This window comes from Mirounga angustirostris, unplaced genomic scaffold, assembly GCF_029215605.1.
Source record: "Mirounga angustirostris isolate CCGP_5_RB_7025 unplaced genomic scaffold, mMirAng1.0.hap1 SCAF_2, whole genome shotgun sequence".
Classification (NCBI taxonomy): Eukaryota; Metazoa; Chordata; class Mammalia; order Carnivora; family Phocidae; genus Mirounga; species Mirounga angustirostris.
In genome coordinates, this window is record NW_026991710.1 from 126,342,041 (window position 1) to 126,365,603 (window position 23,563).

Below are 23,563 nucleotides of genomic sequence, written 5' to 3' on the forward strand. Positions count from 1 at the left end.
TCTAACAGTTATCCAGGCAGAATGAAAAGCATCATCGAGGGTCATATCTGAAATGAAACCAGCAGTGATACCCGAAAATACAAATGATCCCCAGAACTCTAAAATGGTAAGTCATGCTAAAATTCAAAGACTACTTTAGTAAAATTTAATAGTTTTTTCTTCCCTGAAAAAAATAATTCGCTAGGATAACCTTTTTTTAGTAAGTTATTCTCTGAGTATTAGCAGAATGCAAGAAATAGGGTTTCTAAGATATTAAAGTAACAGTTCCCCTTCAGCACAAAAAGAGTTAAATATTAGAAATGGTATCACGTTATTATTTTTCCCTGAAAAAAATTAATCTTCTATCTACCTCACAACACTTCATATTTGTTTTTTTTTAAAGATTTTTTAAAAGATTTTATTTATTTATTTGACAGACAGAGAGCATAAGCAGGGGGAGCGGCAAGGGAGAGGGAGAAGTGGGTTCCCTGCTGATAAGGGACTCCATGGAGGGCTTGATCCCAGGACCCTGGGGTTATGACCTGAGTTGAAGGCAGACGCTTAGCCGACTGAGCCACCCAGGTGCCCCTAAAGATTTTATCTTTAAGTGATCTCTATACCTAATGTGGGGCTCAAACTTACAACCCCGAGATCAAGAGTTGCATGCTCTACTGATTGAGCCAGCCAGGCACCCCACAACACTTCATTTTTGTAAAATGTCATGAAAACATTTTAGAAAATGTATACCATATTCATCAAGCAAGGTATACTTTAGAATATATACTCAATATATATTCAATATATATTGAGTATATTCAATAACGTGATTCTCACCACCCATATTTCACTATCCTCTGTGTACTGTTTAACATTGTTCTTATTTCCAGAAACCTCAACAAGATAATACAAATAAAGATCACACTATAATTAATATGATTCCATCTGAAATGCAATGTTATATCTCAATGAAATATTTATACTACTATAATGACTTAAATGTGCTTTCTTACACATTTATTCTTATACATTATATTATCATAATAACTTAAATGTGCTTTCTAAAGTGTTAAAATGTAACACTTTTAAAAGGGCAGGATACAAGAAAAGAAGCAAGATTAAATACCGCCTCAGTTTTAAAAGGACCATCTAGCCATGTATAAGGAGGCTCTTTAGCCTCTGTGACCGTGTATTACATACTTTTTCAAAGTACTTGAAAAGTTGTAGGGACCAAATTAGTTAGTTATCAATGTAGAAAATGTAATTTATCAATGTCCTATCTACCCTACAGGTATTTTACAGTTAAAAAAAAAAAAAGGAGACTATACATATTGGTTATAAGAGCAAGTAGGCTTTAGCAAATAGTCCTGAAGAAACTTTCTCTGCCTCTCAACATAATTAAATAATATATATGAATGAAACTATATTTTTATTGAGGCCGAATCAACTTGACACTTGAAATTTTTAAAAAAATTTTAACTTTTTCCTTAACTCTGTACTCTACTTCTTCATATAGATGCTTTATATAACACGGCTAGAAAGCCAGAAATTAAGTAGCACAATAGCAAGAATTGAAATTCTATTATTTGTCTAGTAGTTGGAGCTTTTTTATTAAGGCCTGCTGGGGCATTCAAAAGAAAGTGAGATGAATTTAAGTGTTTATTATTTGTGAAGGAATAAGAAAAACTAGGAAGAACGGTAAAGAAGTTCATATGGGTTTTACTTTTTTGTTTTTTAGTTTTTAATGTTGCAGCTGTTTTGTGTGGGTTTTTAATTTTTTTACAGGTAGGGTATTTTAAGGTAAGTGTTTGGGAAAATGGAACTAGACTTGTGCTAAATGAAGAATCTTGACAGAAAAAGGCTTGAGATTTAGGAAAAAGAGATGACAGAACTACAAAGATCTATCATATGCACCTCTTGTCTAACAAAGCATTACGAAGGAATGTCTAGTACTTAGAGGTAGAAAGTTGGGAGATATATACTATCCATTTATTATGGAGCAGGAAACAATAATTTTCAAATTCATAATTTTATTTTTGTTTAAATTTCAAGTACCAAACTTAAGTATGAGATTATAACTTGGTCATGAGATGCTTAACAAATGAAAGAATTAACAAATTTTTAAAAAATCATGTCTTCAATTTGATAACAAAAAGGTTAGGCTTATCACTGTTTTCCTATGTCCATATCCCTCATTACTTCTCAAAAGAGTTATATAAGTAATTCAATAGCTTTGAGATTGGAAGAATTAAAAAACAGTTACTAAATCTATTAGCTATTCTGATTTACTGTTTCTAATTACCCATTTTTTTTTTTTTAAAGTAAGCTCTAGGCCCAAAGTGGGGCTTGAACTCACAGCCCTCAGATCAAGAGCCACATGTTCTACTGACTGAGCCAGCCAGGAGCCCTCTACTGATGACTCTTAAAGAATATGATATATAATTTCAAGAGTATTTCAGAGTACATTATTTGCAATATCAAAAAATCCTATAGATGTCCCAACATAAAAGATTATTTCTGCATATGATGTAATCTTCAATAAAATATCTTTGATATAAGTAATGTTATGCTCTACTGTAAGATAAAGTATGTGAATACATTTTATAGTCTTCAAAGTACCACACCTAAAAGATATAATTATCATATTAAATTTTTTAAAGGTACTCTCTAGTAACATAAACATTAGTAATGTAACTTTTCCTCTTTTAAACCCCAATATTTCTTATATGGTGCCTATCATTTTCTTCCATATAGTATAGCTATTTATATATAAGTCATATTTCTTTATGAGACTATAAGGAATTTCACAACCACAGGCATATCTCATTATATTCAATAGCATCTGGAGAAAGAGACAGTATGTCATGAAAGTAAAATACTATAATTTCTGAGGGTAGAAACAAAGATCTAGTAAGGATTATGTTAGCTATTGTGCAGTTTTTGATTTCTTACAGTAGTGAACATACATATAGATACGAGAACTCCTCTTTTCCCTCAATAATAATGTAACCTTATATCAAGCAGAGTCAGGTATGAATTTAGAATTAGTAGCAGGTAAAAGATTAAGAGAGATGGGATCTTTAAAATAAAATGAAGTAAAATAAAATTAAATAAATTAAAAGTCTGAGAGTCTTCTCATAGCATTTTTCTGACTGTATTAATTTTATTTATTGAGTTTGTAATGCCATTGAGCATGCTACCTTACATTCATACTACTGTATTTTTCCTTTAAAAAGATTCCAAGGAGGAAAAAAACAACCATTCTACAACTAAAGAGAAAGAGACAGGGAGACATATGACAGGTAGAGACACACAAAGAACAGAGAGACAAAGACAGACAGACAGAGAGATGCTATACAGTGGTTCTTGGCCATTTAATTAAAGCCTCAGCCTTTGAGGCTTCTCTTCAGTAAATAGTGCTATGCTGCAAGAGAGAAACTCTCAACATTCATTCAACAAGGAACACAATGGCAATAGTAACTGTAAAATGAAACATTTCTGTACCTTAATATCAGATGTATCACGCTGACAGTTTCGCCAAGCTCTAGAAATTGATGAAAAAGTTCGATCCGCATGATCAAATTTCCCTCCTTGCAAATTTAGGAAATAAGTTGTGAAAGGTTCCTAAAAAATAAGCAATTAAAAAAATCCATGTTTCCTCATGCATAAAAAAATTTTTAAATAAATCATTATATAGATACTTTAATGACTAATAGACATTAGCCAGCTATATATAAACTAGGTATAGAATGGGAATTATATCTAAATTATTATATTAGTGTTCTTAAACTAGTTTTGTTTCAGAAGAAATATTTCCAAAATTTGGCATTTGCAACATTTTTCAGACTCCCTTTTCAAGAACAATTTATTAATAAAATTCAAACATAAATTAGATTGCATTTTCTTCATAGAACAGGGTAATAGTCTAATATGTAATTTTCCTATTGTTATGGCTCAATATTTAATTTATGATTAAGAAAAGAAAAATGTTTGGAAGATTTAAAAGCCTCCTCTTAGTTAAAGAACACTTAAACACATATTAGTAGATAATTGCTTGAAATTAGCTAAGCACTATAAATTACTTCTAGGATTTATGTCTGCCTGTACCCTTCTAACAAGCTTTAATTAATGATGTGCTGCTAATGCTTTCCCAAAGAAATTACTTTCTAGTAGATGAATCACCTTTCAATTTTACAGAAACATTTCTTGTTTAACCAATATATTATCAATACACAGTAGCCTTGGTGTAATCTACAAACATAACTTATTCCATTTGGGGCAACTGAAATTCCTAAAATATATGAACACATGCTATCTTAACAAAATCTTATTTAGTTCTTATTTTAATATACTACATTTGAAAATAACGTATGTTACAATTTAGGATCTGATGAGATACCAACCATTTGAAGAGGCAAGTTTAAGAAAAATATTCATATAATTCCAGGTGAAACATTTTTAAGGCTATTCTATAGCAACATGTTATCAAATACATATCAAATGAGATAAAGAGATATTTATAATTAGAAATCTAATCACTGAAAAAAAAATTTAGCATTCAAAAAAGATGCCAACAACTTTCTTTCTTTCTTTTTTTTTTTTTAAGGATTTTATTTATTTATTTCAGAGAGAGAGTGAGAGAGAGAAAGAGCACAAGAGGGGGGAGCGGGAGAGGGAGAAGCAGACTCCCTGCTGAGCAGGTAGCCCGATGCGGTACTCGATCCCGGGACTCCAGGATCATGACCTGAGCCGAAGGGAGTCACCTGACCAACTGAGCCACCCAGGCGCCCAACAACTTTCAATCATTGCATATTCTCCACAACACTGAATTTAGTTATTCATGGTTTATTATTCAAATTGAACTTACTATTCTTAGCAGCCATGCAAGAACAAAACTTGCAGTTGAGTAATGAGTACCATAGTGGAACTTTGGAACTTGATCATCTTCCCATGATTCATAACGCTCTGCAAAGAATGCTGCTCTTTTTGGATTCAAAGCTCCTATTGGCTGCCAATGTGGAAGAAAAAGAAAACAAAACAAAACAAGAACACATAAATGTAATCATCTTTTATTTCTTTCTTCAAATGTCATCCTATTAGAAGTGAGAGTCAATTTAAATATACATATATACTCTACTGAAGCTAAAACATGGTGCTACATTCAGAGAGTGGATGCAAAAACTTTTTCCAAAGCAGGTTAAACATACACATATAAGTGGAAGGAGAAACCTGTCATTTCTCAGTGAGTCTAGTTTCTGTTGAATACAGGTTTTTAATCAGACCATAACAAGTATTTTCATAAAGACAATTACATGAAGTGAATATTAGCTATATAACAGTTTGGAAAGCACCTATAAAATTCTATTTAGTTAATTAGAAGCAACACCCAGAAACAGAATCTTGATGTTAGAGAATTAATTTACAATAGCTTCTGAGAAGAGGATGAAACAAAAATGCAAGGGAATGAGGAATGCAAGGAAGAGAATGAGTGAAAAAGGGATTAAATGTAAATCTAGAAATTTCTACTAGTATGAGTAAAAGCAAAATTTAGAGGATTAAAACATCCCTGCCTGAAATAAATAAAGTATATGTGTGTGTGTCTCTGTGTATGTGTGTGTATAAATAATAGAAGACAGATTACGAGTTTACACCAGAAAACGATTCATTATAGTAGAGGGCTGAAAAGCAGTACAGCAAAGTGTTGAAGAATGTGGGCTCACTGGAATAGTAATAATACCCAGTCCAAAGGTTGTTTTGGAAAATAAAATGAGTAATTACATATAAAGTCCTACAAACCATGCCTGACATTCAGTGAATGCTATTACTTTTAAGATTATCTTTCAGAATTGGGGTAAAGTTTGAATGAAATAATAGCCTGTAAAACCCTTAGAACATTACTTGGCATAAGAGCTAAATAAATGTTAGCTAGTATCATTATTATTGCTGCAGCTGTTGTTATTTAGGGAATACATGAATTTCATTAAAAAAACATGCAAAATTTTCTGTGATTATGCACATGTACATTTTCTTAAGGAAGACATACAAAGTATTAAGATTCTCAAAGGGTTTGAGGTCTCCAAGAATGTTAAAAACCACCTGCTTTAAGTAATAACTCATTCTCATAAAACATTGTGATCTCTAGAAAATCTCTATTCCTTATTTAAAATATAATTACCATTTCACTGAAAAAAAAAAAGCTAAGATGACTTTCTTAAATGAGTACCTAGTCACTTCATTTATAAGAGAAAGAAAATATTTTAAATATCTTATTATTTATGGGGGATATGCTAAACTGAAATAAAAAAACATGGGTTTTAAAATAGATGTATTCAGAAATATTCTGTTAAAAATGAAGCAAAGTTAAACTAGTTTTTAAACTGCTTCTCATGTTAATATGTGATTTACAGCAACATTTTAAATTCATCATTTTCACTATCTTTCTTAAATTAATTGTTAACTATTTTTAAAAACTATCTTTATCACTGTCCTCTTTCAATAGCTTGGTTTGAATCAACATTTTATATTGTCATTTTTTTACTTTACAAGCAAATTTTTAAAAATCTTTCATCAATTACTATTTTAGATCAATCTCAGTATACTAATTTAAAATGCCGTCTTTTACATGTATCATATGTTCTCACTGATATGAGGAATTCTTAATCGCAGGAAACAAACTGAGTGTTGTTGGAGTGGGGGGTGGGGTGGGAGGGATGGGGTGACTGGGTGATAGACACTGGGGAGTGTATGTGCTCTGGTAAGCGCTGTGAATTGTGCAAGACTGTTGAATCTCAGATCTGTACCTCTGAAACAAATAATGCAATATATGTTAAGAAAAAAAAAAAGAAGAAGAAGAAGAAGAAGGTAGCAGGAGGGGAAGAATGAAGCGGGGGAAATCGGAGGGGTAGACGAACCATGAGAGACGATGGACTCTGAAAAACAAACAGGGTTCTAGAGGGGAGGGGGGTGGGAGGATGGGTTAGCCTGGTGGTGGGTATTTAGGAGGGCACATTCTGCATGGAGCACTGGGTGTTGTGCACAAACAATGAATCATGGAACACTTCATCTAAAACTAATGTTGTAATGTAAGGGGATTAACATAAGAATAAAAAAATTAAAAAAAAAAGAAAAAAAAAAAATAAAATGCCGTCTTTTAAAGCATTAGTTTCTGTACAGAAGAATTAAATCTGATTTATAAATTTATGCCAGTTAAGAATAGAAGTGACTCCAAGAAATCTTTGTTACAGAATCAATTTGGAATGCCTTTAAACATATTTTAGTTGTTGTCCCTAAACACCGAGCCATACAAAAGGAAAGAACGAAGAAATAAAATCACTGGAAGACAAATTATGTGAATTAAAAATAGAATCAATGCTCCTTTTGTATAGTTCTGCAGCATATTAAGTATTCACTTTATCTGCTCCTATTTTTATTACTCTCCAAATGAGTATACCTCCAAAATCAATAGTTATAGAATCACGTTGCTTGAATATAATGCTAAAACCAATTAGGATTGATTTCAGTAGCATCTGAGGAAAAAATGGCTTCGTGCAGAGATCCATATAGGTAGAACCCACAGTATTGATTCTGGCTGTTATTGTTACAGTTGGTTTCTGAAGCTTGCTACAGGACAGCTATCAATACATACCACATTTATTTGTAAGCATATAAAAAAGAAGTCCCCAAATAAAAGAAGGTTAAAAAAAAAAAAAAAGACCAGTGGAGCTGCGCAATGACAATGATACACTATCAGCTTACTCAGAGAAGTTACAGTGGGAATACACACATTGAATTATACATTACGCGAAAGCACTGATTTATTGTGGTAATAACATCCACCTCATTAAAAGATTCTGCTTTGCTGCAGTTGGAAGGCTACATATTGTTTACTGCTATAAATTAATGGCGGTGCAAAGAAGACTGTGGAACCATCCTAACAATAGATCTGTAATGACAGTGCTGTATATCACAGCTTCCTCAGCAGCTTCATAATAAAATGGAGACAATGTATTGAGCTAATACATTCTACCATGCTGGCCCATATTTTTCTGACAACTGCTTTAAAAGATGAGCTGAATCCAACTATGTTATAATGCTGCAAAACATTTAACTAAGCAAGAGTCAGTCATACACCAAAGTGCATCATAGCATTTTTAAAACATTGTCTAAATCAGCATTTCAAGATGTTTATTCATCTCTGCAAAAGAACTAAAAGTAAATGCTGATGGCTTCTCTTACTTATACAGTATATTAAGAGTAACAATTGGAGGGCAATTCAGGAAAATGCCTAGCAATATCTCCTACAGGGAGCTCTTTGTACAATTTAACTATAAAAGCTTGACAGAATTTTTTTTTTAAATCAGCAAACTGATTAAAGGAAGAAGAGCAAAAATACTGGTCATTTAAAATGGTCATAACTTCCTGAAAAAAATCAATGAAAAACAGGTATTGATTAAAGAAGTGTAATTCAAGGTCAGAAAAAGGTAAAATTAAATAGCTCTAGGATATAGAAAAGTAATTTTACAAATTACAAAAAGCTAACAAATAATACAAGATTTTTTTAAATCTACAGAATAAAACTTGAATCACAAGATAAAAAAGTGGTTCAAATAAAATAGAATTATTTTAAAATTATCAGAAGCATTATGTTTGGAAAAAAATGGCAATAACTTGAAGTACGAAAAGAGAAGTTAAAGAAAAAAGGAACACAAAACTCTTGAAAATGTATAAATAGAAAAAAAGTCACTATTCCTAGGATATTCTTATCTCACAAATAGCAAAACTGACAACTGTGGTAGAGTGATAAGTATTCTGTTGGACAAATACTAATGATACCTTCCAGAACACGATACATAAAACAAAACTTTCTAAATCAGGTTTCTTAAGAGTAATACAATAAAAAAATCTTTTTATTGTCTTCTTTGAGAAGTTAATTTTACTAATTAGAGAAACAAAAATACTGTGTGTGAAATGCTCAGCTCAGTGCCTAGCACACAGTAAATTATTCATAATAATATTTATTACTATTTTGCAGCTTATTTGATGAATAATATTTAAGAAAAAAAAAACTATTAAACAAGCCTGATGAAATTAGGTAGAGTCTGTTAGAAAAGAATGATGATCTTCTAATGGTACATACAGTACTGTGCATTACCTGTCAGAAGCCTAATAGTACATAGTAGTCCCAATAAACTGAATTACCCTACCTCAAGAAAATAACCAAAAGCAAAATTACTTTTTAAAAGTCCAAAGGGCATCCAAATGTTACTATGAAAAGCATATGAAATGTCAAGCGAATTACAACCATCTTCTACTACATCAATTAAAAACAAACAGCTTTGGATTCACAAAACCCTTCAAAGGCACATAAGAGACTTTTTCATCTAATTACTAGTAAAAGTTGGCTGTACAAAGAAACAGCTTTTATAGTGTTGATACATTCGAAGTTTTTTTTCTTTTTTAAAATTTTAGGAAATCTTACCTGAAGTTATTTAATTAGTACCCCCAGCTTATACTCTGTAGTTTATAAGACATTATTACACATTCTCACAGTAAATATGTGAGCTAGAAATCCCTGTTTTAAAAATGAAGAAGTATTCTGAGTAACCTAGTTCAAGGTCAACATAAATCTAGGAGACACAAATTCAACACTCAAAAATCCAGTCTTGGGGTCATTTTATCCATCTAAAACTGTTGTATTAATTACAAATTATTTTTCCAAATTTCAGCAATTTTTTATATTTCCATTTTTCAAATATGATATTTATTTAAAAGGTTGGCATAAAGGCTAATAATATATGTAAAATGCTTAGCAGAGATCCTGGCACAAAGAAAGTACTTGACAAGCATAGCTGCCATTAATGTTTTAATTGTTATTACCACCATGACTGACATAAATCCTTCTTCTTTTTGAGATTTATATGTGAATTGTTCTAATTTATATCAACCTTTCAGAAGTGAAGTTCCAAACTGATGGACCATGATTATAGTTACTAAGAAAGTTGAAGGGAATTGGCAAGGAGTCTCACAAATTCAACAAAGCATAGATTTGCTTGAGTTAACAAACTTTTTTTTTTTAAAATCCAAGTCTCAAAAGAGGTTTTTTTACATCCTTCTGTGAAGGCCTTCTTTGAAAAATCACTAGATCCTAACATCCTGGGGATCAGAAGCAGAAGAGAAGATTAAAGAAAAAGTAAAGGATCATTCTGGTTCATAAGACACAGAAATAGGGCCTTTGGAAACACTAAAGGATAGGGTATCATAAAAGATACATTTTGTGGTTATAGGGAATGGTGAAGAGATGTCAAAACTGAAAAGGGGCTCAGGAACGGGAGGTAAAAGAGCATAAGGATTTTTAGGATCTTGCTTAGGATCTGGATGACTGGCCTAAAGCCATCTCCAATGTCATCTTCATTTGGTATGATTAGGAAACTGGATAACCTCCTTTAATTCTATGATTACACATAAAAGCTGTCCTACAGCATTTAAGAGGTCATGTGCAAGAGATGTTTTACATTATTTCATTTTTTCCTGGAAGTAGGATAGGCCTATAGACATTGAAAGAGGGCCATTGCAAAATAAGGGATAAAAGCTAGTAAGAAAAATATAACAAGATGGTTGAACTCCATGTTACAGGAATCCAATGTTATGTTATAAACATGCCAGATTAAAGGACTGAATAGTGTTAATTAAATAAAAGGTATCTAATATTCATGAATGGATTAAATAAAAAAACTTCAAATTCAGAGGATGAAAGGGAATGGACTATTGGCAAATGTGATATCATAAAAGACCATTTCTAATTAGAGAATAATGATTTGGTTTGGAAGATTACAAGAAATAAATATGGTATACAGGTTAAAAGGTCCATTCTATCTGATGACAGTGTTACTATGTATTGGATTTAAGTGAAGGTTCTAAGAATCTTACATAAATTACCTCATATTCACATCAGCCCCTTAATATATAAACCTATTAGCATTCCTAACTTTTGGCAAAAAATTGAGTCAGAGAAGTTAAATGACGATTAATGACTGGCTACCTAAGCCAGCGGCTGAGGCAAAATTTAGAACCAACTTTAAGTAAATTGACTAGCAAATCCTAGAATGATTTGGGTTGTGTGGATTGATAAAAATGCTGGTGCTGACTCTGCAAAGTCATTAGAATCCTTTCATGGGAGGTTTAGATTGAAGATCCTTTTGAAAATGTGCTAGTTACATTTTTATCCCTACTTGCCTAATGTGTGTGGATATCACTTTAGCAGAAGGTTTCATAAATGAAAAAAATACATGTATTTTGCTTGGGGACACCGAAAGATGCTTGGCAAAAACAGCTTAAAAAAAAGTGAACAAAAAGGTAAATACTGTCACCAAAGTTTATGGCTTTACTTTTCTCTTAACTTTTATAGTTATATATCCACATCCATGAACCCAATAAGAGCCTTTAATTCTCTGTGCTGCTAAACCTTTTTAAAGAAGCCACTGAATTTTATTATGTGCTTCTCCACCACCTGCCTTCTTCCCCCACCGCCAAGGGAAGAAAATAAACGAATAGCCTCTGCCATTTAAGCCATGCTGCCACTGTTAGGGGGTATGATACTCTTCTCTGTCAGTTGTAGCAGCTCTTTTATCTAAATGACAAGTATAACAAACAGCCTGATCAGCATTTTTACTCAACCTTGGCTTTTAGGGTATTTTGTCATATGCTATATATGGCTGAAATGGTTTGGCACTTATCTTCACACACTCTACACTTTATTTAATATTGTCAAGAAAAAAATTTCATTGGCACACTACTGTGGCTTTTAGAGTTAACAAATAAGCACTTTTGTTTTCAAGTACCAGAGCAGTTTTTAATCCCTTGAAAACACACTTTCTTGCAAGTGGTGTTAAACATACACCTCCCATACTATTTCACTTTAAGAAACACATCTTGGGAAAAAGAAAGTATTCCATTTTACTTATTGTGCCTATGTAGAATATAAATCATTTCAAATGCTCACACTGGTAGATTTAGTAGCCTCTGCAGTTCTATGTTATTCAGCTATGGCTCATATTAAGTGATTTTTACTATAGGTTTTTACCTGAATTTGAGAAAGGCACAGAAATTGATTAAAATAATCTGACAATCCATTGCCAGTGTTAAGCTAAATGCCTGGAAGGAAACTCTCCCCCTCAAAAACCCCCCAATTTTAACAATACAAGGCCAAAGGGGAAAAAATATTTTAAGAATTATGAAAATGATAAACATCAAAGAAGCCCAATGCCGATATAATAAAGCCTATTCATTCTCAGATAGATTCATCTTTCCACTTAAAGAAACAGTTAAGACCATTAACATGGGGAGTTCCAGTCTAAGATGATGACATAAGAGGTTCCTGAACTCGCCTCCTCCCATGGACAAACTGAATCTACAGTTACACATAGATCAATTCCCTCTTGAAGAAATCTTGTAACTAGCTGAGCTACCTATCAAACAAGAAAAAAACCAACATGGTAACAGGTAAGAAAGGCTGTGACACACTCTTGCCACAAATCTCACCTCCAACACAGTGGCATACAATGAGGAAGGAACTCAAAACTCACAGCTTCTCCCTGAGGAGTGAAGATCTTTGGACCCAACATCTAGCCACCCCCCCCACCCCCCCCATTAAGACTTCCATCTGTGAGAGAGGCTCTCCAGAACACATAGCTCTGAAAGCCAATGAGGCTTGCTTCTATGAGACCGTAAGATAACAAACCAAAATCCCACAGTTCCTCACTGGCTCTGGAGGACTCAGCTTGGCTAAACCCCAGTGCTCAGCTCTGAGACAGCAGACAGAAATGCCAATCTCCTAGCCCTTCCTTGAAAGAGCCTATTTGCACATCTTAAAAGCTGCAGCCTGAGAGTCAGGATCCTATCTTAACACACACCTAGGAACTGCAATCCTCCCCTGCTACTAGAGAAGCCAGCACACACCATCTCTGCATCCTCCATGTAGCCCTCTCCAAATCACCAATATCTCCTGGGAAGGAGCTTGTACACAGGTCTGGCACTTCTGCTTTCATGGCTGCCACCTAGAAGATGCATCCCTTGATCATCTGGTTCTCATGGCCATTAGGGCTTGTGTTCACAAGGTCCCATAGGACTGTAGCAAACAAACAGTTCTTTAACAGGCTATCTCCCCCCTCCCGCCCTCCCCAGAGCTCAATGTCAGCTCCCAGTCTTTCCCTGAAGGAAGTCTACTTGCAAACTTTAAAAGCTGCTGCCAGAGCCTCTGACTTCCAATCAGCCTGCACCAACTGCTGACTGAGACCCTTACGTTTGGGACACTGACAGGTCTTAGCACACCCTCAATAATTAGGAGCCACCAAGAATGAAGAAGGTGGCTTGGACAATCAGAAAGTTTGGAGAGATAGCATGTGACTTGCTATTAAGGAGGACAGGCACAAAATACCACCCACTTCCCCTAATCTCTCTCTTAAAATCAATCAAAACCCTTAGGCTGATGGGGGAAGAATACCAAATGTTCTCATCCCAGGGCCTGGAAAAGAGATAGGAAACTCTATATTACCAGAGGACCAGGCAAAAATCTACTGCTTCTGGGGTAGAGTTAAAGCAAAAGCGTTTTCACTCAGGAGAATGGGAAAAAAACTCTTTTTGAGCCAGGATTCTGCACTGATACAAAGGAGAGGTCTGCTACTACTGGAAGAGGGATGAGAAAACCCCTCATGCCTGCGACCTGCCACAGACACAAGGCAGAGTCTGGATGTCATGCAGGGTACAGACAAGAACACTGAGAAGGCCCACTGAGAAGACCCCACAGGGTCCGCTCAAGAGTGACGTTGGATCAGGAAAATGGAGGAGTTGCCCTACCCCCACCATAAACCTGGCACTAAGTATCGAGCAACAGCAATCTACTCCCAGGGAAAGGCAAGAGAGCAGAGAGAAGTCCTCAGTGGCACAGGCCTAGAGGATCTGCCAGAGAGTGGAGCAGGAACAATGAGACAAAATCTCTAGCACCCTAGGACCATACTAGGGACAAATTCAAATGGAAGAAATGGAGGAATTTGTGAAGTTCGTGCTGTGCTTAAAGTAACAATGATGATAAGAAACCCAACTGAGCTCACCTACTGCCTGGATTGACTGAACTCCCCACACAAAACGCCTGACATAAGAAAAGGCATCCACATTTCTGGGCATAAAAATAGTATTCACATCCCAGTCTCTACTGATATTAAAGCAAAAATTATGAGATGCTTAAAATACTAAGAAAAAAAAATGACCAATTGTGAAGAGACAAAGCAATCAAAAGAACCAGCCACAGAGATAATGCAGATGTTAGAACTATAAGAAAGGTTATTTAAAGTAACTATGATTCACATACTAAAAGATCTAGGGGGAAAGGTGGGAAACTTACATGAACAGTTGGGAAATTTCAGCAGAGCAGGAAACTATAAAAAAAGAATCAAATATAAATGCTAGAAACAAAAGAAAAAAGTCAGAGGAGAAGAATTCTTTTGATGACATTACATGCAGACTGCACACAGCTAGGGAAAAAAAATAAGTAAACTTTAAGGTAGATTAATAGAAAAAGATACTGCAAATAATAAAATAGTGCTGTCATGGCTATATTAATATCAGAAAAAGTAGCCTTCAGAACACGGACTATTACCAGGTATAAAGAGAAACATTACATAATGATAAAGGGATCCATTTATCAAGAAAACATAACAATTCGTAATTGTTTCTTAGGGCTCCTGTAACAAAGTACCACAAACTGAGTTGCTTAAAACAACAGAAATGTATTGTCTCATAGTTCTGGAATTTAAAAGTGTAAAATCAAGTTGTTGGCAGAGCCATGTTCTCTTTGAAGTCCCTAGGGGGAAGATGCTTCCTTGCCTCTTCCAGTTTTCTAGAGCCCAAGGTGTTCCCTGGCTTGTGACAACATAACTCCAATCTCTGTCTCCATCACCACATGGTATTCACTCCTTTGATGTCTGTCTTTTTTTTTTTTTTAAAGATTTTATTTATTTATTTGAGAGAGAGAATGAGATAGAGCATGAGAGGGGGGAAGGTCAGAGGGAGAAGCAGACTCCCCGCTGAGCAGGGAGCCCGATGCGGGACTTGATCCTGGGACTCCAGGATCATGACCTGAGCCGAAGGCAGTGGCTTAACCAACTGAGCCACCCAGGCGCCCCCTTTGATGTCTGTCTTAACATGGTGCTTTCATTTTCTTGTAAGGGCACCAATCACATTGGATTTGGGCCCACCCTAATGACCTCATCTTACTTTGATTACATCTGCAAAGACTCTCTTTACAAATAAGGTCACATCTAAGGTACCCCAGTCCTTGTGAGGACTTCAATATATTGTTTTGGGAGACACAATTCAACTCATAACATGCACCCCAAAACAAATGATTCAAATACACAAAACAAAACTGATAGAAATGAAAAAATATACAGGCAAATCTAAATCGTAGTTGGAGACATCAACACCCCTCTCTCAGTAATCAATAGAACAAGTAGAAAATCAGTAAAGATATCTAAGATATGAACAACACTATCAACCAGTATCACCTAACTGGTTGTAAATGACATGTATAGAACACTTAACCTAACAACAGAAGCATACTTTTCAAGTACACATGGAGCATTAACTAACGCAGACCATCTTCTGAGCCATAAACCAAATTTCAACTAATTTTAAAAACTGAAAATCATACAAAGTATATTCTCCAATCATAATGGAATTAAACTAGAAATCAACAAGAGAAAGATGTCTGAGAAATCTCCAAACCTATGGAAATTAAACAACACTCTTCTAAATAATCTATGGGTCAAAGCAAAAGTCACAAGGAAAATGAGAAAGATTTTGAATGAAAATGAAAAAAACAATACATAAAAATTTGTTGGACCCTGTAAAATCAGTGCTTTGAGAAAAACGTGTAGCATTAAATTTTTACATTAGAAACCAAAAGAGATCTCAAATCAATAGGCTAAAGCTTCCACCTTAAAATACTAAAAAAGAAGAGGAATTAAATCTAAATCAAGAAGAAAGAAGAATAGTAGAAAAAGCAAAGATCACTGAAACTGAACACAGAAAAAGTAACAGAAAAATAAATAAAATCCATAGCCAGACTGATCTTGGGGTGGGGATGTGTGGAGGAAAGAGAAAGAAAAAAGAAAGAAAACAAACTACCAAAATCTAGAATAAAAGATGAAATAAGCCAATTCTTTGAAAAAGTCATTCAAGAACAGAAAGGTAATGTGAACAGCCCTCTATCAATTTAATTTGAAGTTTTAAAAAACCTTCCCAGAAATAAAACTCCTGGCCCAAATGGTTTCACTAATGAATTCCACTAAAACTTTAAGGATGATATCTTTTCCGGGAAACAGAGTAAGAAGGAATAACTTCAAAACTGATTTTGTTCTGCCAGCATTACCCTGATGCCAAAACTAGACAAGGACACTACAGACAAATATCCTTCATGAACACAGGTGCAAAAATTCTTAAGCAAATATTAACAAATCAAATCCAAAAGGGTAATATATCACAATCGAGTATGGTTTATCTCAGAAATGAATCCAAAATCAACCAGTATAAATTTTAACAGACTAAAAAAAAAAACCATATGATTATCTTCAGAAAAAAAATCTGACAAAATTCAATATCCAATGATAATGAAAACTTTCAACAAACTAGAAACAGAAGGGAACTTCCTCAACCTGATAAAGGGCAGCTATGAAAAACCTAGTGGCTAATATACAAAATGGTGAAAGACTGAATGCTTTTCCCCTAAGACCAAAGGCAAGGCATTCTCAACATTTCTAGTCAACATTGTATAATCCAGTAAGTATTCATTCAGAGATGATATATTCATTTATGTAGAAAGTCCCCAAAAGTCTAGTAAGGTTGCAAAATTGAGTCTAGCAAGGTTGCAAAAAAATTCAGTTGTATTTCTGTATATAAGAAATAATAATTGAAATAGAAAATATTATAACTCTTAAAAAACATGAAATTTTTAAGGGTAAATTAACAGAATATGTACAAGAATTATATGCCAAAGCTGCAAAATAGTAGAGACTAGAGGAAACCTAAATAAATGGAGATAAACCACATTCGTGGATTGAAAGATTCAGTATTATTAACATATAATTTTTAGCAAAAATGGTCTACTGATGAAATGTAATCTCAATCAAAATCTCAGGACTGATAAGCTGATTCTAAAATTTATATGAAAAATAGAGAAACCAGAATAGCTAAAATAATTTTGAAAAAAAAAAGGATATAGTTGGAGGATTCACAAGATCTGACTTTAAGACTTAGTATAAAGCTACAGTAACCAAGACAGTATGGTATTGATATAAGAACAGACATACTGATTGATTGAGCAGAATAGTCTAGAAATGGACCCACACTTTTATAGCAGTTTATTTCCAACAAAGGTGCCAAGATACTTCATGAGAAAACATAATCTTTTCAATAAATGGTATTGAAAGAATTGGACTTTCATTTGTAAAAAATGAACCTCAACCCTTACCTTGTACCTATATTATAGATTAAAAATAGGTCACATTAGAAACCACAATATAAGAGTGTAATGATAATTATGTTTGACCCAATTTGTTTTTAGAAAAGCCAAATCACTGTTGGTTAATAATAAGCATACAGTCATCTAAGCCTTCAACTTTTCCAGTAAGATAGTCTCTCGTATATTATACATGTATATGGTGAATTGACAGGCCTCTTGCAATAAACAGTCCCCTTTAAGTGACCAGAGGCTACAGGTCAGGAACAAATGCCACATTTTGATCTTCCCTCCCATTAACAAGACTACTGCCACTGATATATATATTTTTTTATTCTTATGTTAATCCCCATACATTACATCATTAGTTTTAGATGAAGTGTTCCATGATTCATTGTTTGTGCACAACACCCAGTGCTCCATGCAGAATGTGCCCCCCTCAATACCCACCACCAGGCTAACCCATCCTCCCACCCCCCTCCCCTCTAGAACCCTGTTTGTTTTTCAGAGTCCATCGTCTCTCATGGTTCGTCCACCCCTCCGATTTCCCCGCTTCATTCTTCCCTTCCTGCTACCTTCTTCTTCTTCTTTTTTTCTTAACATATATTGCATTATTTGTTTCAGAGGTACAGATCTGAGATTCAACAGTCTTGCACAATTCACAGAGCTTACCAGAGCACATACCCTCCCCAGTGTCTATCACCCAGTCACCCCATCCCTCCCACCCCACCCCCCACTCCAACACACCAGACTGAAATTGTAAGTGTAGCTTACCATAAACCTTATTGCTACTATAAATCAGTACTTAGTAAACTTTAAAAAACACAACCAATTCTAGGTGTTCTGAAAACAATCTTTATGTAAATTCATGATAGGTATATGTTCCCTATGCTGAATCTACCCCAAGTTAGTACACCTAAGAAAACAGGAAGTATTAAGGGATAAACAGGCAATGCTGTATAAATAAAACAATTCATTTATAAATAATAATGAATGGTCACTCCACACTACAGTAACTTCAGATGATTAGAGAATAAATACTTCACTTTGAGGATTACTGACTGGCAGTGTGTTGCTGGTGTATGTCAGGATTATTCATCACCCTGACAGTAATATTAACCACAATCCATTTCAGTTACTTCAGTTTATCATATTCTGACTAATGTTAAAAAACAATGTCATTGAAGGCTGCTTAAATTAAGTGTAAGGTTAACCTCTGTTAGAGTCATTTAAAAACTTCTACTAGAAGGTAGCTTCTAGTAGAAAACCAAATCTGCTATACAGAGTGCTAATACTTAGCAAAGGTAAATTTTAACAACAGTCACACAAAACAGATTGTATCCCTGATTTAAAATCAAAACTTCAGCAAATCTTGTAAATGTACCACAACCTCTCTCACTCTCTCTCCATATATACATATATATGTATGTTCACACTTTGCTGAACTTATTTAACATTTTGAGGAAAGAGTTGCACAATCATATTTTAAACTAAATACATCACACTGAACAAATAATAATTTAAAGTTTAAGAAGGTCAGTGTATCCATGAAAATTTTTCTTTAGTATCATATAATTACATAATACTACATTTAAAAATATATAACTAGCAGTTGCTATAAGACCCCCCATCACCAATTAAGTAATTGAGAAGGGTCCCTTACTAATAAATGAAAGCAGACTCAGTTAATGTGTTATCTAAGTCCAAAGATTTCCTACGCTAGTCCTCTAATTTTATCTTCCTAGGCTACTTTCCCCTGTCATTTTGATGTGTCTTTTAAAAACCATCTGCACTAATATTCTACTTTCTATAGCATCATTTTCCTTTTTCTATTAATGTGATAGTTTTCTATTACCTCTGTGAGGACCTTTACTCTGATATTGTTTTTAAGGCTTCTTCTGTTTCCTAAATTGTCTTTGTTTCTTCTGGTTTCTTTTTATTTTTCTATTTGTTTTAGTCTTTCACATTGGAGACTGTCTTTAAATGTTTGCTAACACTTGGTGGTACCTTCAGTTTTGGAATGAGGCACAAAAGGGCTGACTGAAGTACATTTAGCCCAAGTAGCCCTGTGAGCTGACAAACTTCACTGAAGGGAAATCAGATGGGCTCCAAGTAGGATCCCCAAATGTTAACATGTTTTAGGTCTTTTCTCTTGAGCCAGTCAATATATCCAAAGAGTAATACAATCTTCTGTCTTAAAGGGTGGGGCTGGTATAAGTCTAGCTGCCAGAGCTCTGATAGCATGACGACAAAAGGGATCTGGGGGTTTTCACTATTTGGTACTTAAAGCTTTCAGTTCATCCCCCTGTTTTCCATTTCTTCCCATCAACCCCTCCTCTGCTGTTCTTGGTGTTCTCAAATAAGAAACTTCTCTGGTATAATTTCTCCAAAAAGTATATACCTCTTCCCTTTTACCAAGATAAAGGGAAGAGTGGCTGGATTTTGGAAAGAAGTGGACATACATGCAAGTATTCAATCTAAAATACTCTTTCCACTTATCCCTAAAGTCTACCAGTTCACTGACAGGGACAGATCTGAGATCCCAGCCTTAACACTTGGAAAATGTGTGAACTTGGAGAGTTCCTTAACCTCACTGTATCTTAGTTTCCTTATCTGTAAAATAAAGATAATAACACATTCCTTACAGTATTGTTGAGGGGATAAAAGGAGATAGCATATGTAAAATGTTTGTTTACAAAGGAAGGCACCTACTAGGGCTTCCCTCACAATCTAACAAATATATTCTAAACTTTCCCCACATCATTCTTCTGCTGATTAGACTGTAAATTCCCCAAGGCAAGGGATATAATTCATACCAAAATCTCCAGCATCAATGTGGCATACAATAGCATCCATATTTGATGCCAAGATTAAAATACTTTAAATATATTTTATCAGCCAAAAAAAAAAAAATCCAAGCATGGAGTAATTACTAATTTCTTTCTCTGTATTTACATTTTACTGAAATGCTTTAAGATCCATTATTTACTGTTGAAAAATCCTAAGGTTTTCTTTAAAAAAAAAAAAAAACTGAATTCCTTTAGTCTGACTGAAGCCTAATAAATTAAAAAAAAAAAAAAAAAGAAAAGGTTATAACACCTATGGTATTTAAACAATATTCCCCTCCCCCTCCCAAAACAGTGTTCTTTTCCCTCTGGGACATCTAGATGGTATACTGATTCCTGGTATATCTGTTACAGAACAGGACTAAAAGGACTGGCATTCGTCAGAAACAGCACTTAAAACTTAAAGAGATAAAGAAGTGCTGTCTGATCAACAACAGTTAAATGTCGGTAGTCAATTCCAGGTCAAGATGAAGCTGTATATTAAATGTGTAGGTTAGGGAGAAATATCTCACATATAAAAATACACAACCAAATGTAAAAGATATATGAGGAACACAAAGAAAATCACCTACTTTTCCTTTGAAGAAAGAGAGAGAAGAAGAAACAATAAATACTAAGGACAAATAATGGCAACTCATCAGCAAATAAGTAAATTCAAGAGTTTTGTAAATTCAGTTCTCTTATCTGAGAATTTACTCTTTAGAAACATTTTGATCCAGACTAGGGCATCGGAAGCTGCTAGTTTAACAGAGTTGTGAATGGTACAGCATTATAACATAGGTTGAGAAAAAACTATGATTTATTAGGGCTTGGATCAAAAATTAAAATTCAGTTTGAAGATACGATCATAGTAAATTCTCCTTTAATTCCTACACTGCAAGGAAGACTCAAGCAATCCTGGTGCAGGTTCATTTTCCCCTAATGTTTAATTTTCTTGTTTTTGCACTTCTGAACCAAAAGAACAGCTTACATTGCTCTTGCACTATAAAGCTGAAGAATGGATGATTTTTCTTTTCCCTCTACCTCAAACTCTCTTTTAGGATTTTCCTTCATTTTAAGAATGTAAGCTCCAATTTTTAAAAAATAGAACACTTGCCTTAGCCATTTCTGCTTTTTTACCCCAACCTTCATTTTATTTTTTAGTAGGATAGTAACTACCTTGTTCTTTCGAATTTCCAGAAACTAAGAGTCTCTGGCACACAATTATTATTCAATAAACAAATGAAAAAATAAATGAATACTCAAGTTGTAACATCAGGGATTCAGCAGTTTTAGCCAAACATTCAGCTTTTTCATAAAACAGGCTTACTAAAAAAAAGCTTAGAGAATAACCTGGAACAAACACAGTAAAAGGAGCAATTTGGAAAACCTTTCCTTTTTAAAGCAAAGGAATGGTGGTTACATTTTACCATGTTTCAGCACGAGAGGTGAAAGGCAACTTGACAAAATAACATTAATACAGGCTCAGAAATTGATGCCAAAAGTAAAGGCAGTACAGCACCCTGCAATACTTCTCAAACATTCTGGGCCCAAACTTTTAGTAAGAAATATGTCACTTTAAACCATAACCCAGTGCACACATGTATGTACACGCACACACAGCTTAAGCCAAAGATTCATACGTAATGTACACTGATATTTCTTTTTTTATGTTATGCTATGTCATTCATTTTCTTCTCTATAATATCTATCTATTTATTTATTTAGAGTGTAGTTGACATACAATATTACATTAGTTTCAGGTATACAATTTAGTGATTTGACAAAGTTTATACATTATGCTAGTTCGCTACAAGTGTAGGTATGTACCATCTGTTCTAATACGTCGCTATTTACAGTATCATTGACTGTGTTCTTTATGCTGTGCCTTTTATATCCCCGTGACTTATTCATTCCATACCTGGAAGGCTGTATCTCCCGCTCTCCTGCACCCATTCTGCCCAACCCCCACCTCCTTCCCTTCTGGCAGCCTTCAGTTTGTTCTCTACATTTATAGGTTTGATTCTGTTTTTTGTTTATTTGGTTTTTGTTTGTTTTGTTCTATATTCAGTACTTTTTAAACTGTTCTATTCATTTTTTAAAATGTTAGCTGTAAACTGCAGTTTGAAAAACACTGGCTTAGTGTTTAAATTCTGGTGCCAGCCACTACCTGTGTGACCTTGTACAACTTGCTTTATTAACTTCATAGTGCCTCAGTTTCTGTCTCTGTAAAAGACAGGAAATAATGTGACCTACCTTATAAGGGCTTTGTGAGGGTTAAAAAAAGTTAACACATGTAATATACTTAGATAAGAGCCTGACAAAAATAAGTCCTCAATAAATATTAGTTAACAATAATAAAGTGACATGTTCCCAGCTTCTGAAATCTATAGCGAACTTTTCATTTGGAAGCTAATGGTTATCAACTGCATTTCAATGTAAGAACAAACTCATTTTTTAGAACAGGTATTCAGGTTATGGTACATATACATATTAAATAATTACGTGAATCAGGTAAAAGAGAAATAATGGCCTCAGATTATCTGGATTTTCCTCTCTTAGAAAACTGGTTTACACAATTTCCTACTAAGGGAAATAAAAGAAATCATGGTGGCAAAGAAAATCTTTCTAATCTACAAAGAAAGCCCTGATACTGAAATGTTCTGCCATCATAATTTGTTTTTATGATATGACATTTTATAAATATGTTCCTGTCCTAATTATAATTTCTCATAAAGAAAAGACAAACAGAAAATGTTCATTCCTATCTCTCCCAAGGAGGGTGTCAACATATAAAAATGTGTAATTGTAAAACATAGATTAATGTCACTCCCAAGTCCATGCACGGTTAGATCTGTCTTCTCATCAGTCAGAATTGTAGACCAGTGATGAAACAACTGGGAAACTGAAGGAAAAAAATCAACTTCAAAATTCATTGCTACTTTTTTCAGCTTTGAAAGAATAAATTAAACAATTATGTTAAATGAGGGCTTTCTCAGTACATATAAAAAATTAATTTTCATCAGATTTTCTGACTCTCTGATCTTCTATACAGACTATATTCGATCTTTTCAACAGACTGACAATATTAATTTGAAATTATTATAAGGAGATATTGTGCATAAAAGTTTATACCTTCAAGAAGACATTTTTTACATCTTCCATTGAACCCTTTTCATAAAGAATGATCAGAAAAATAATATAGAAGAAAGGGTGTTGATTATATCAATTCAGCTTCAGAAAGAAAATTCCC

General features: G+C 34.1%; 1 protein-coding gene across 6 annotated transcripts in view; it reads right to left on the minus strand.

Moving 5' to 3' along the window:
* Positions 1 to 23,563, minus strand: part of LRBA (LPS responsive beige-like anchor protein) — an 841,444-nt gene that overhangs the window by 171,517 nt on the left and 646,364 nt on the right. For all 6 annotated transcript variants that reach the window (XM_064585149.1, XM_064585150.1, XM_064585152.1 and 3 more), the window contains 2 exons: positions 4,844 to 4,984; positions 3,481 to 3,600 (listed from right to left, as the gene is read on the minus strand). In XM_064585149.1, coding sequence (XP_064441219.1) covers positions 3,481 to 3,600; positions 4,844 to 4,984 — 261 coding nt within the window. The remainder of the gene's footprint in view (positions 1 to 3,480; positions 3,601 to 4,843; positions 4,985 to 23,563) is intronic.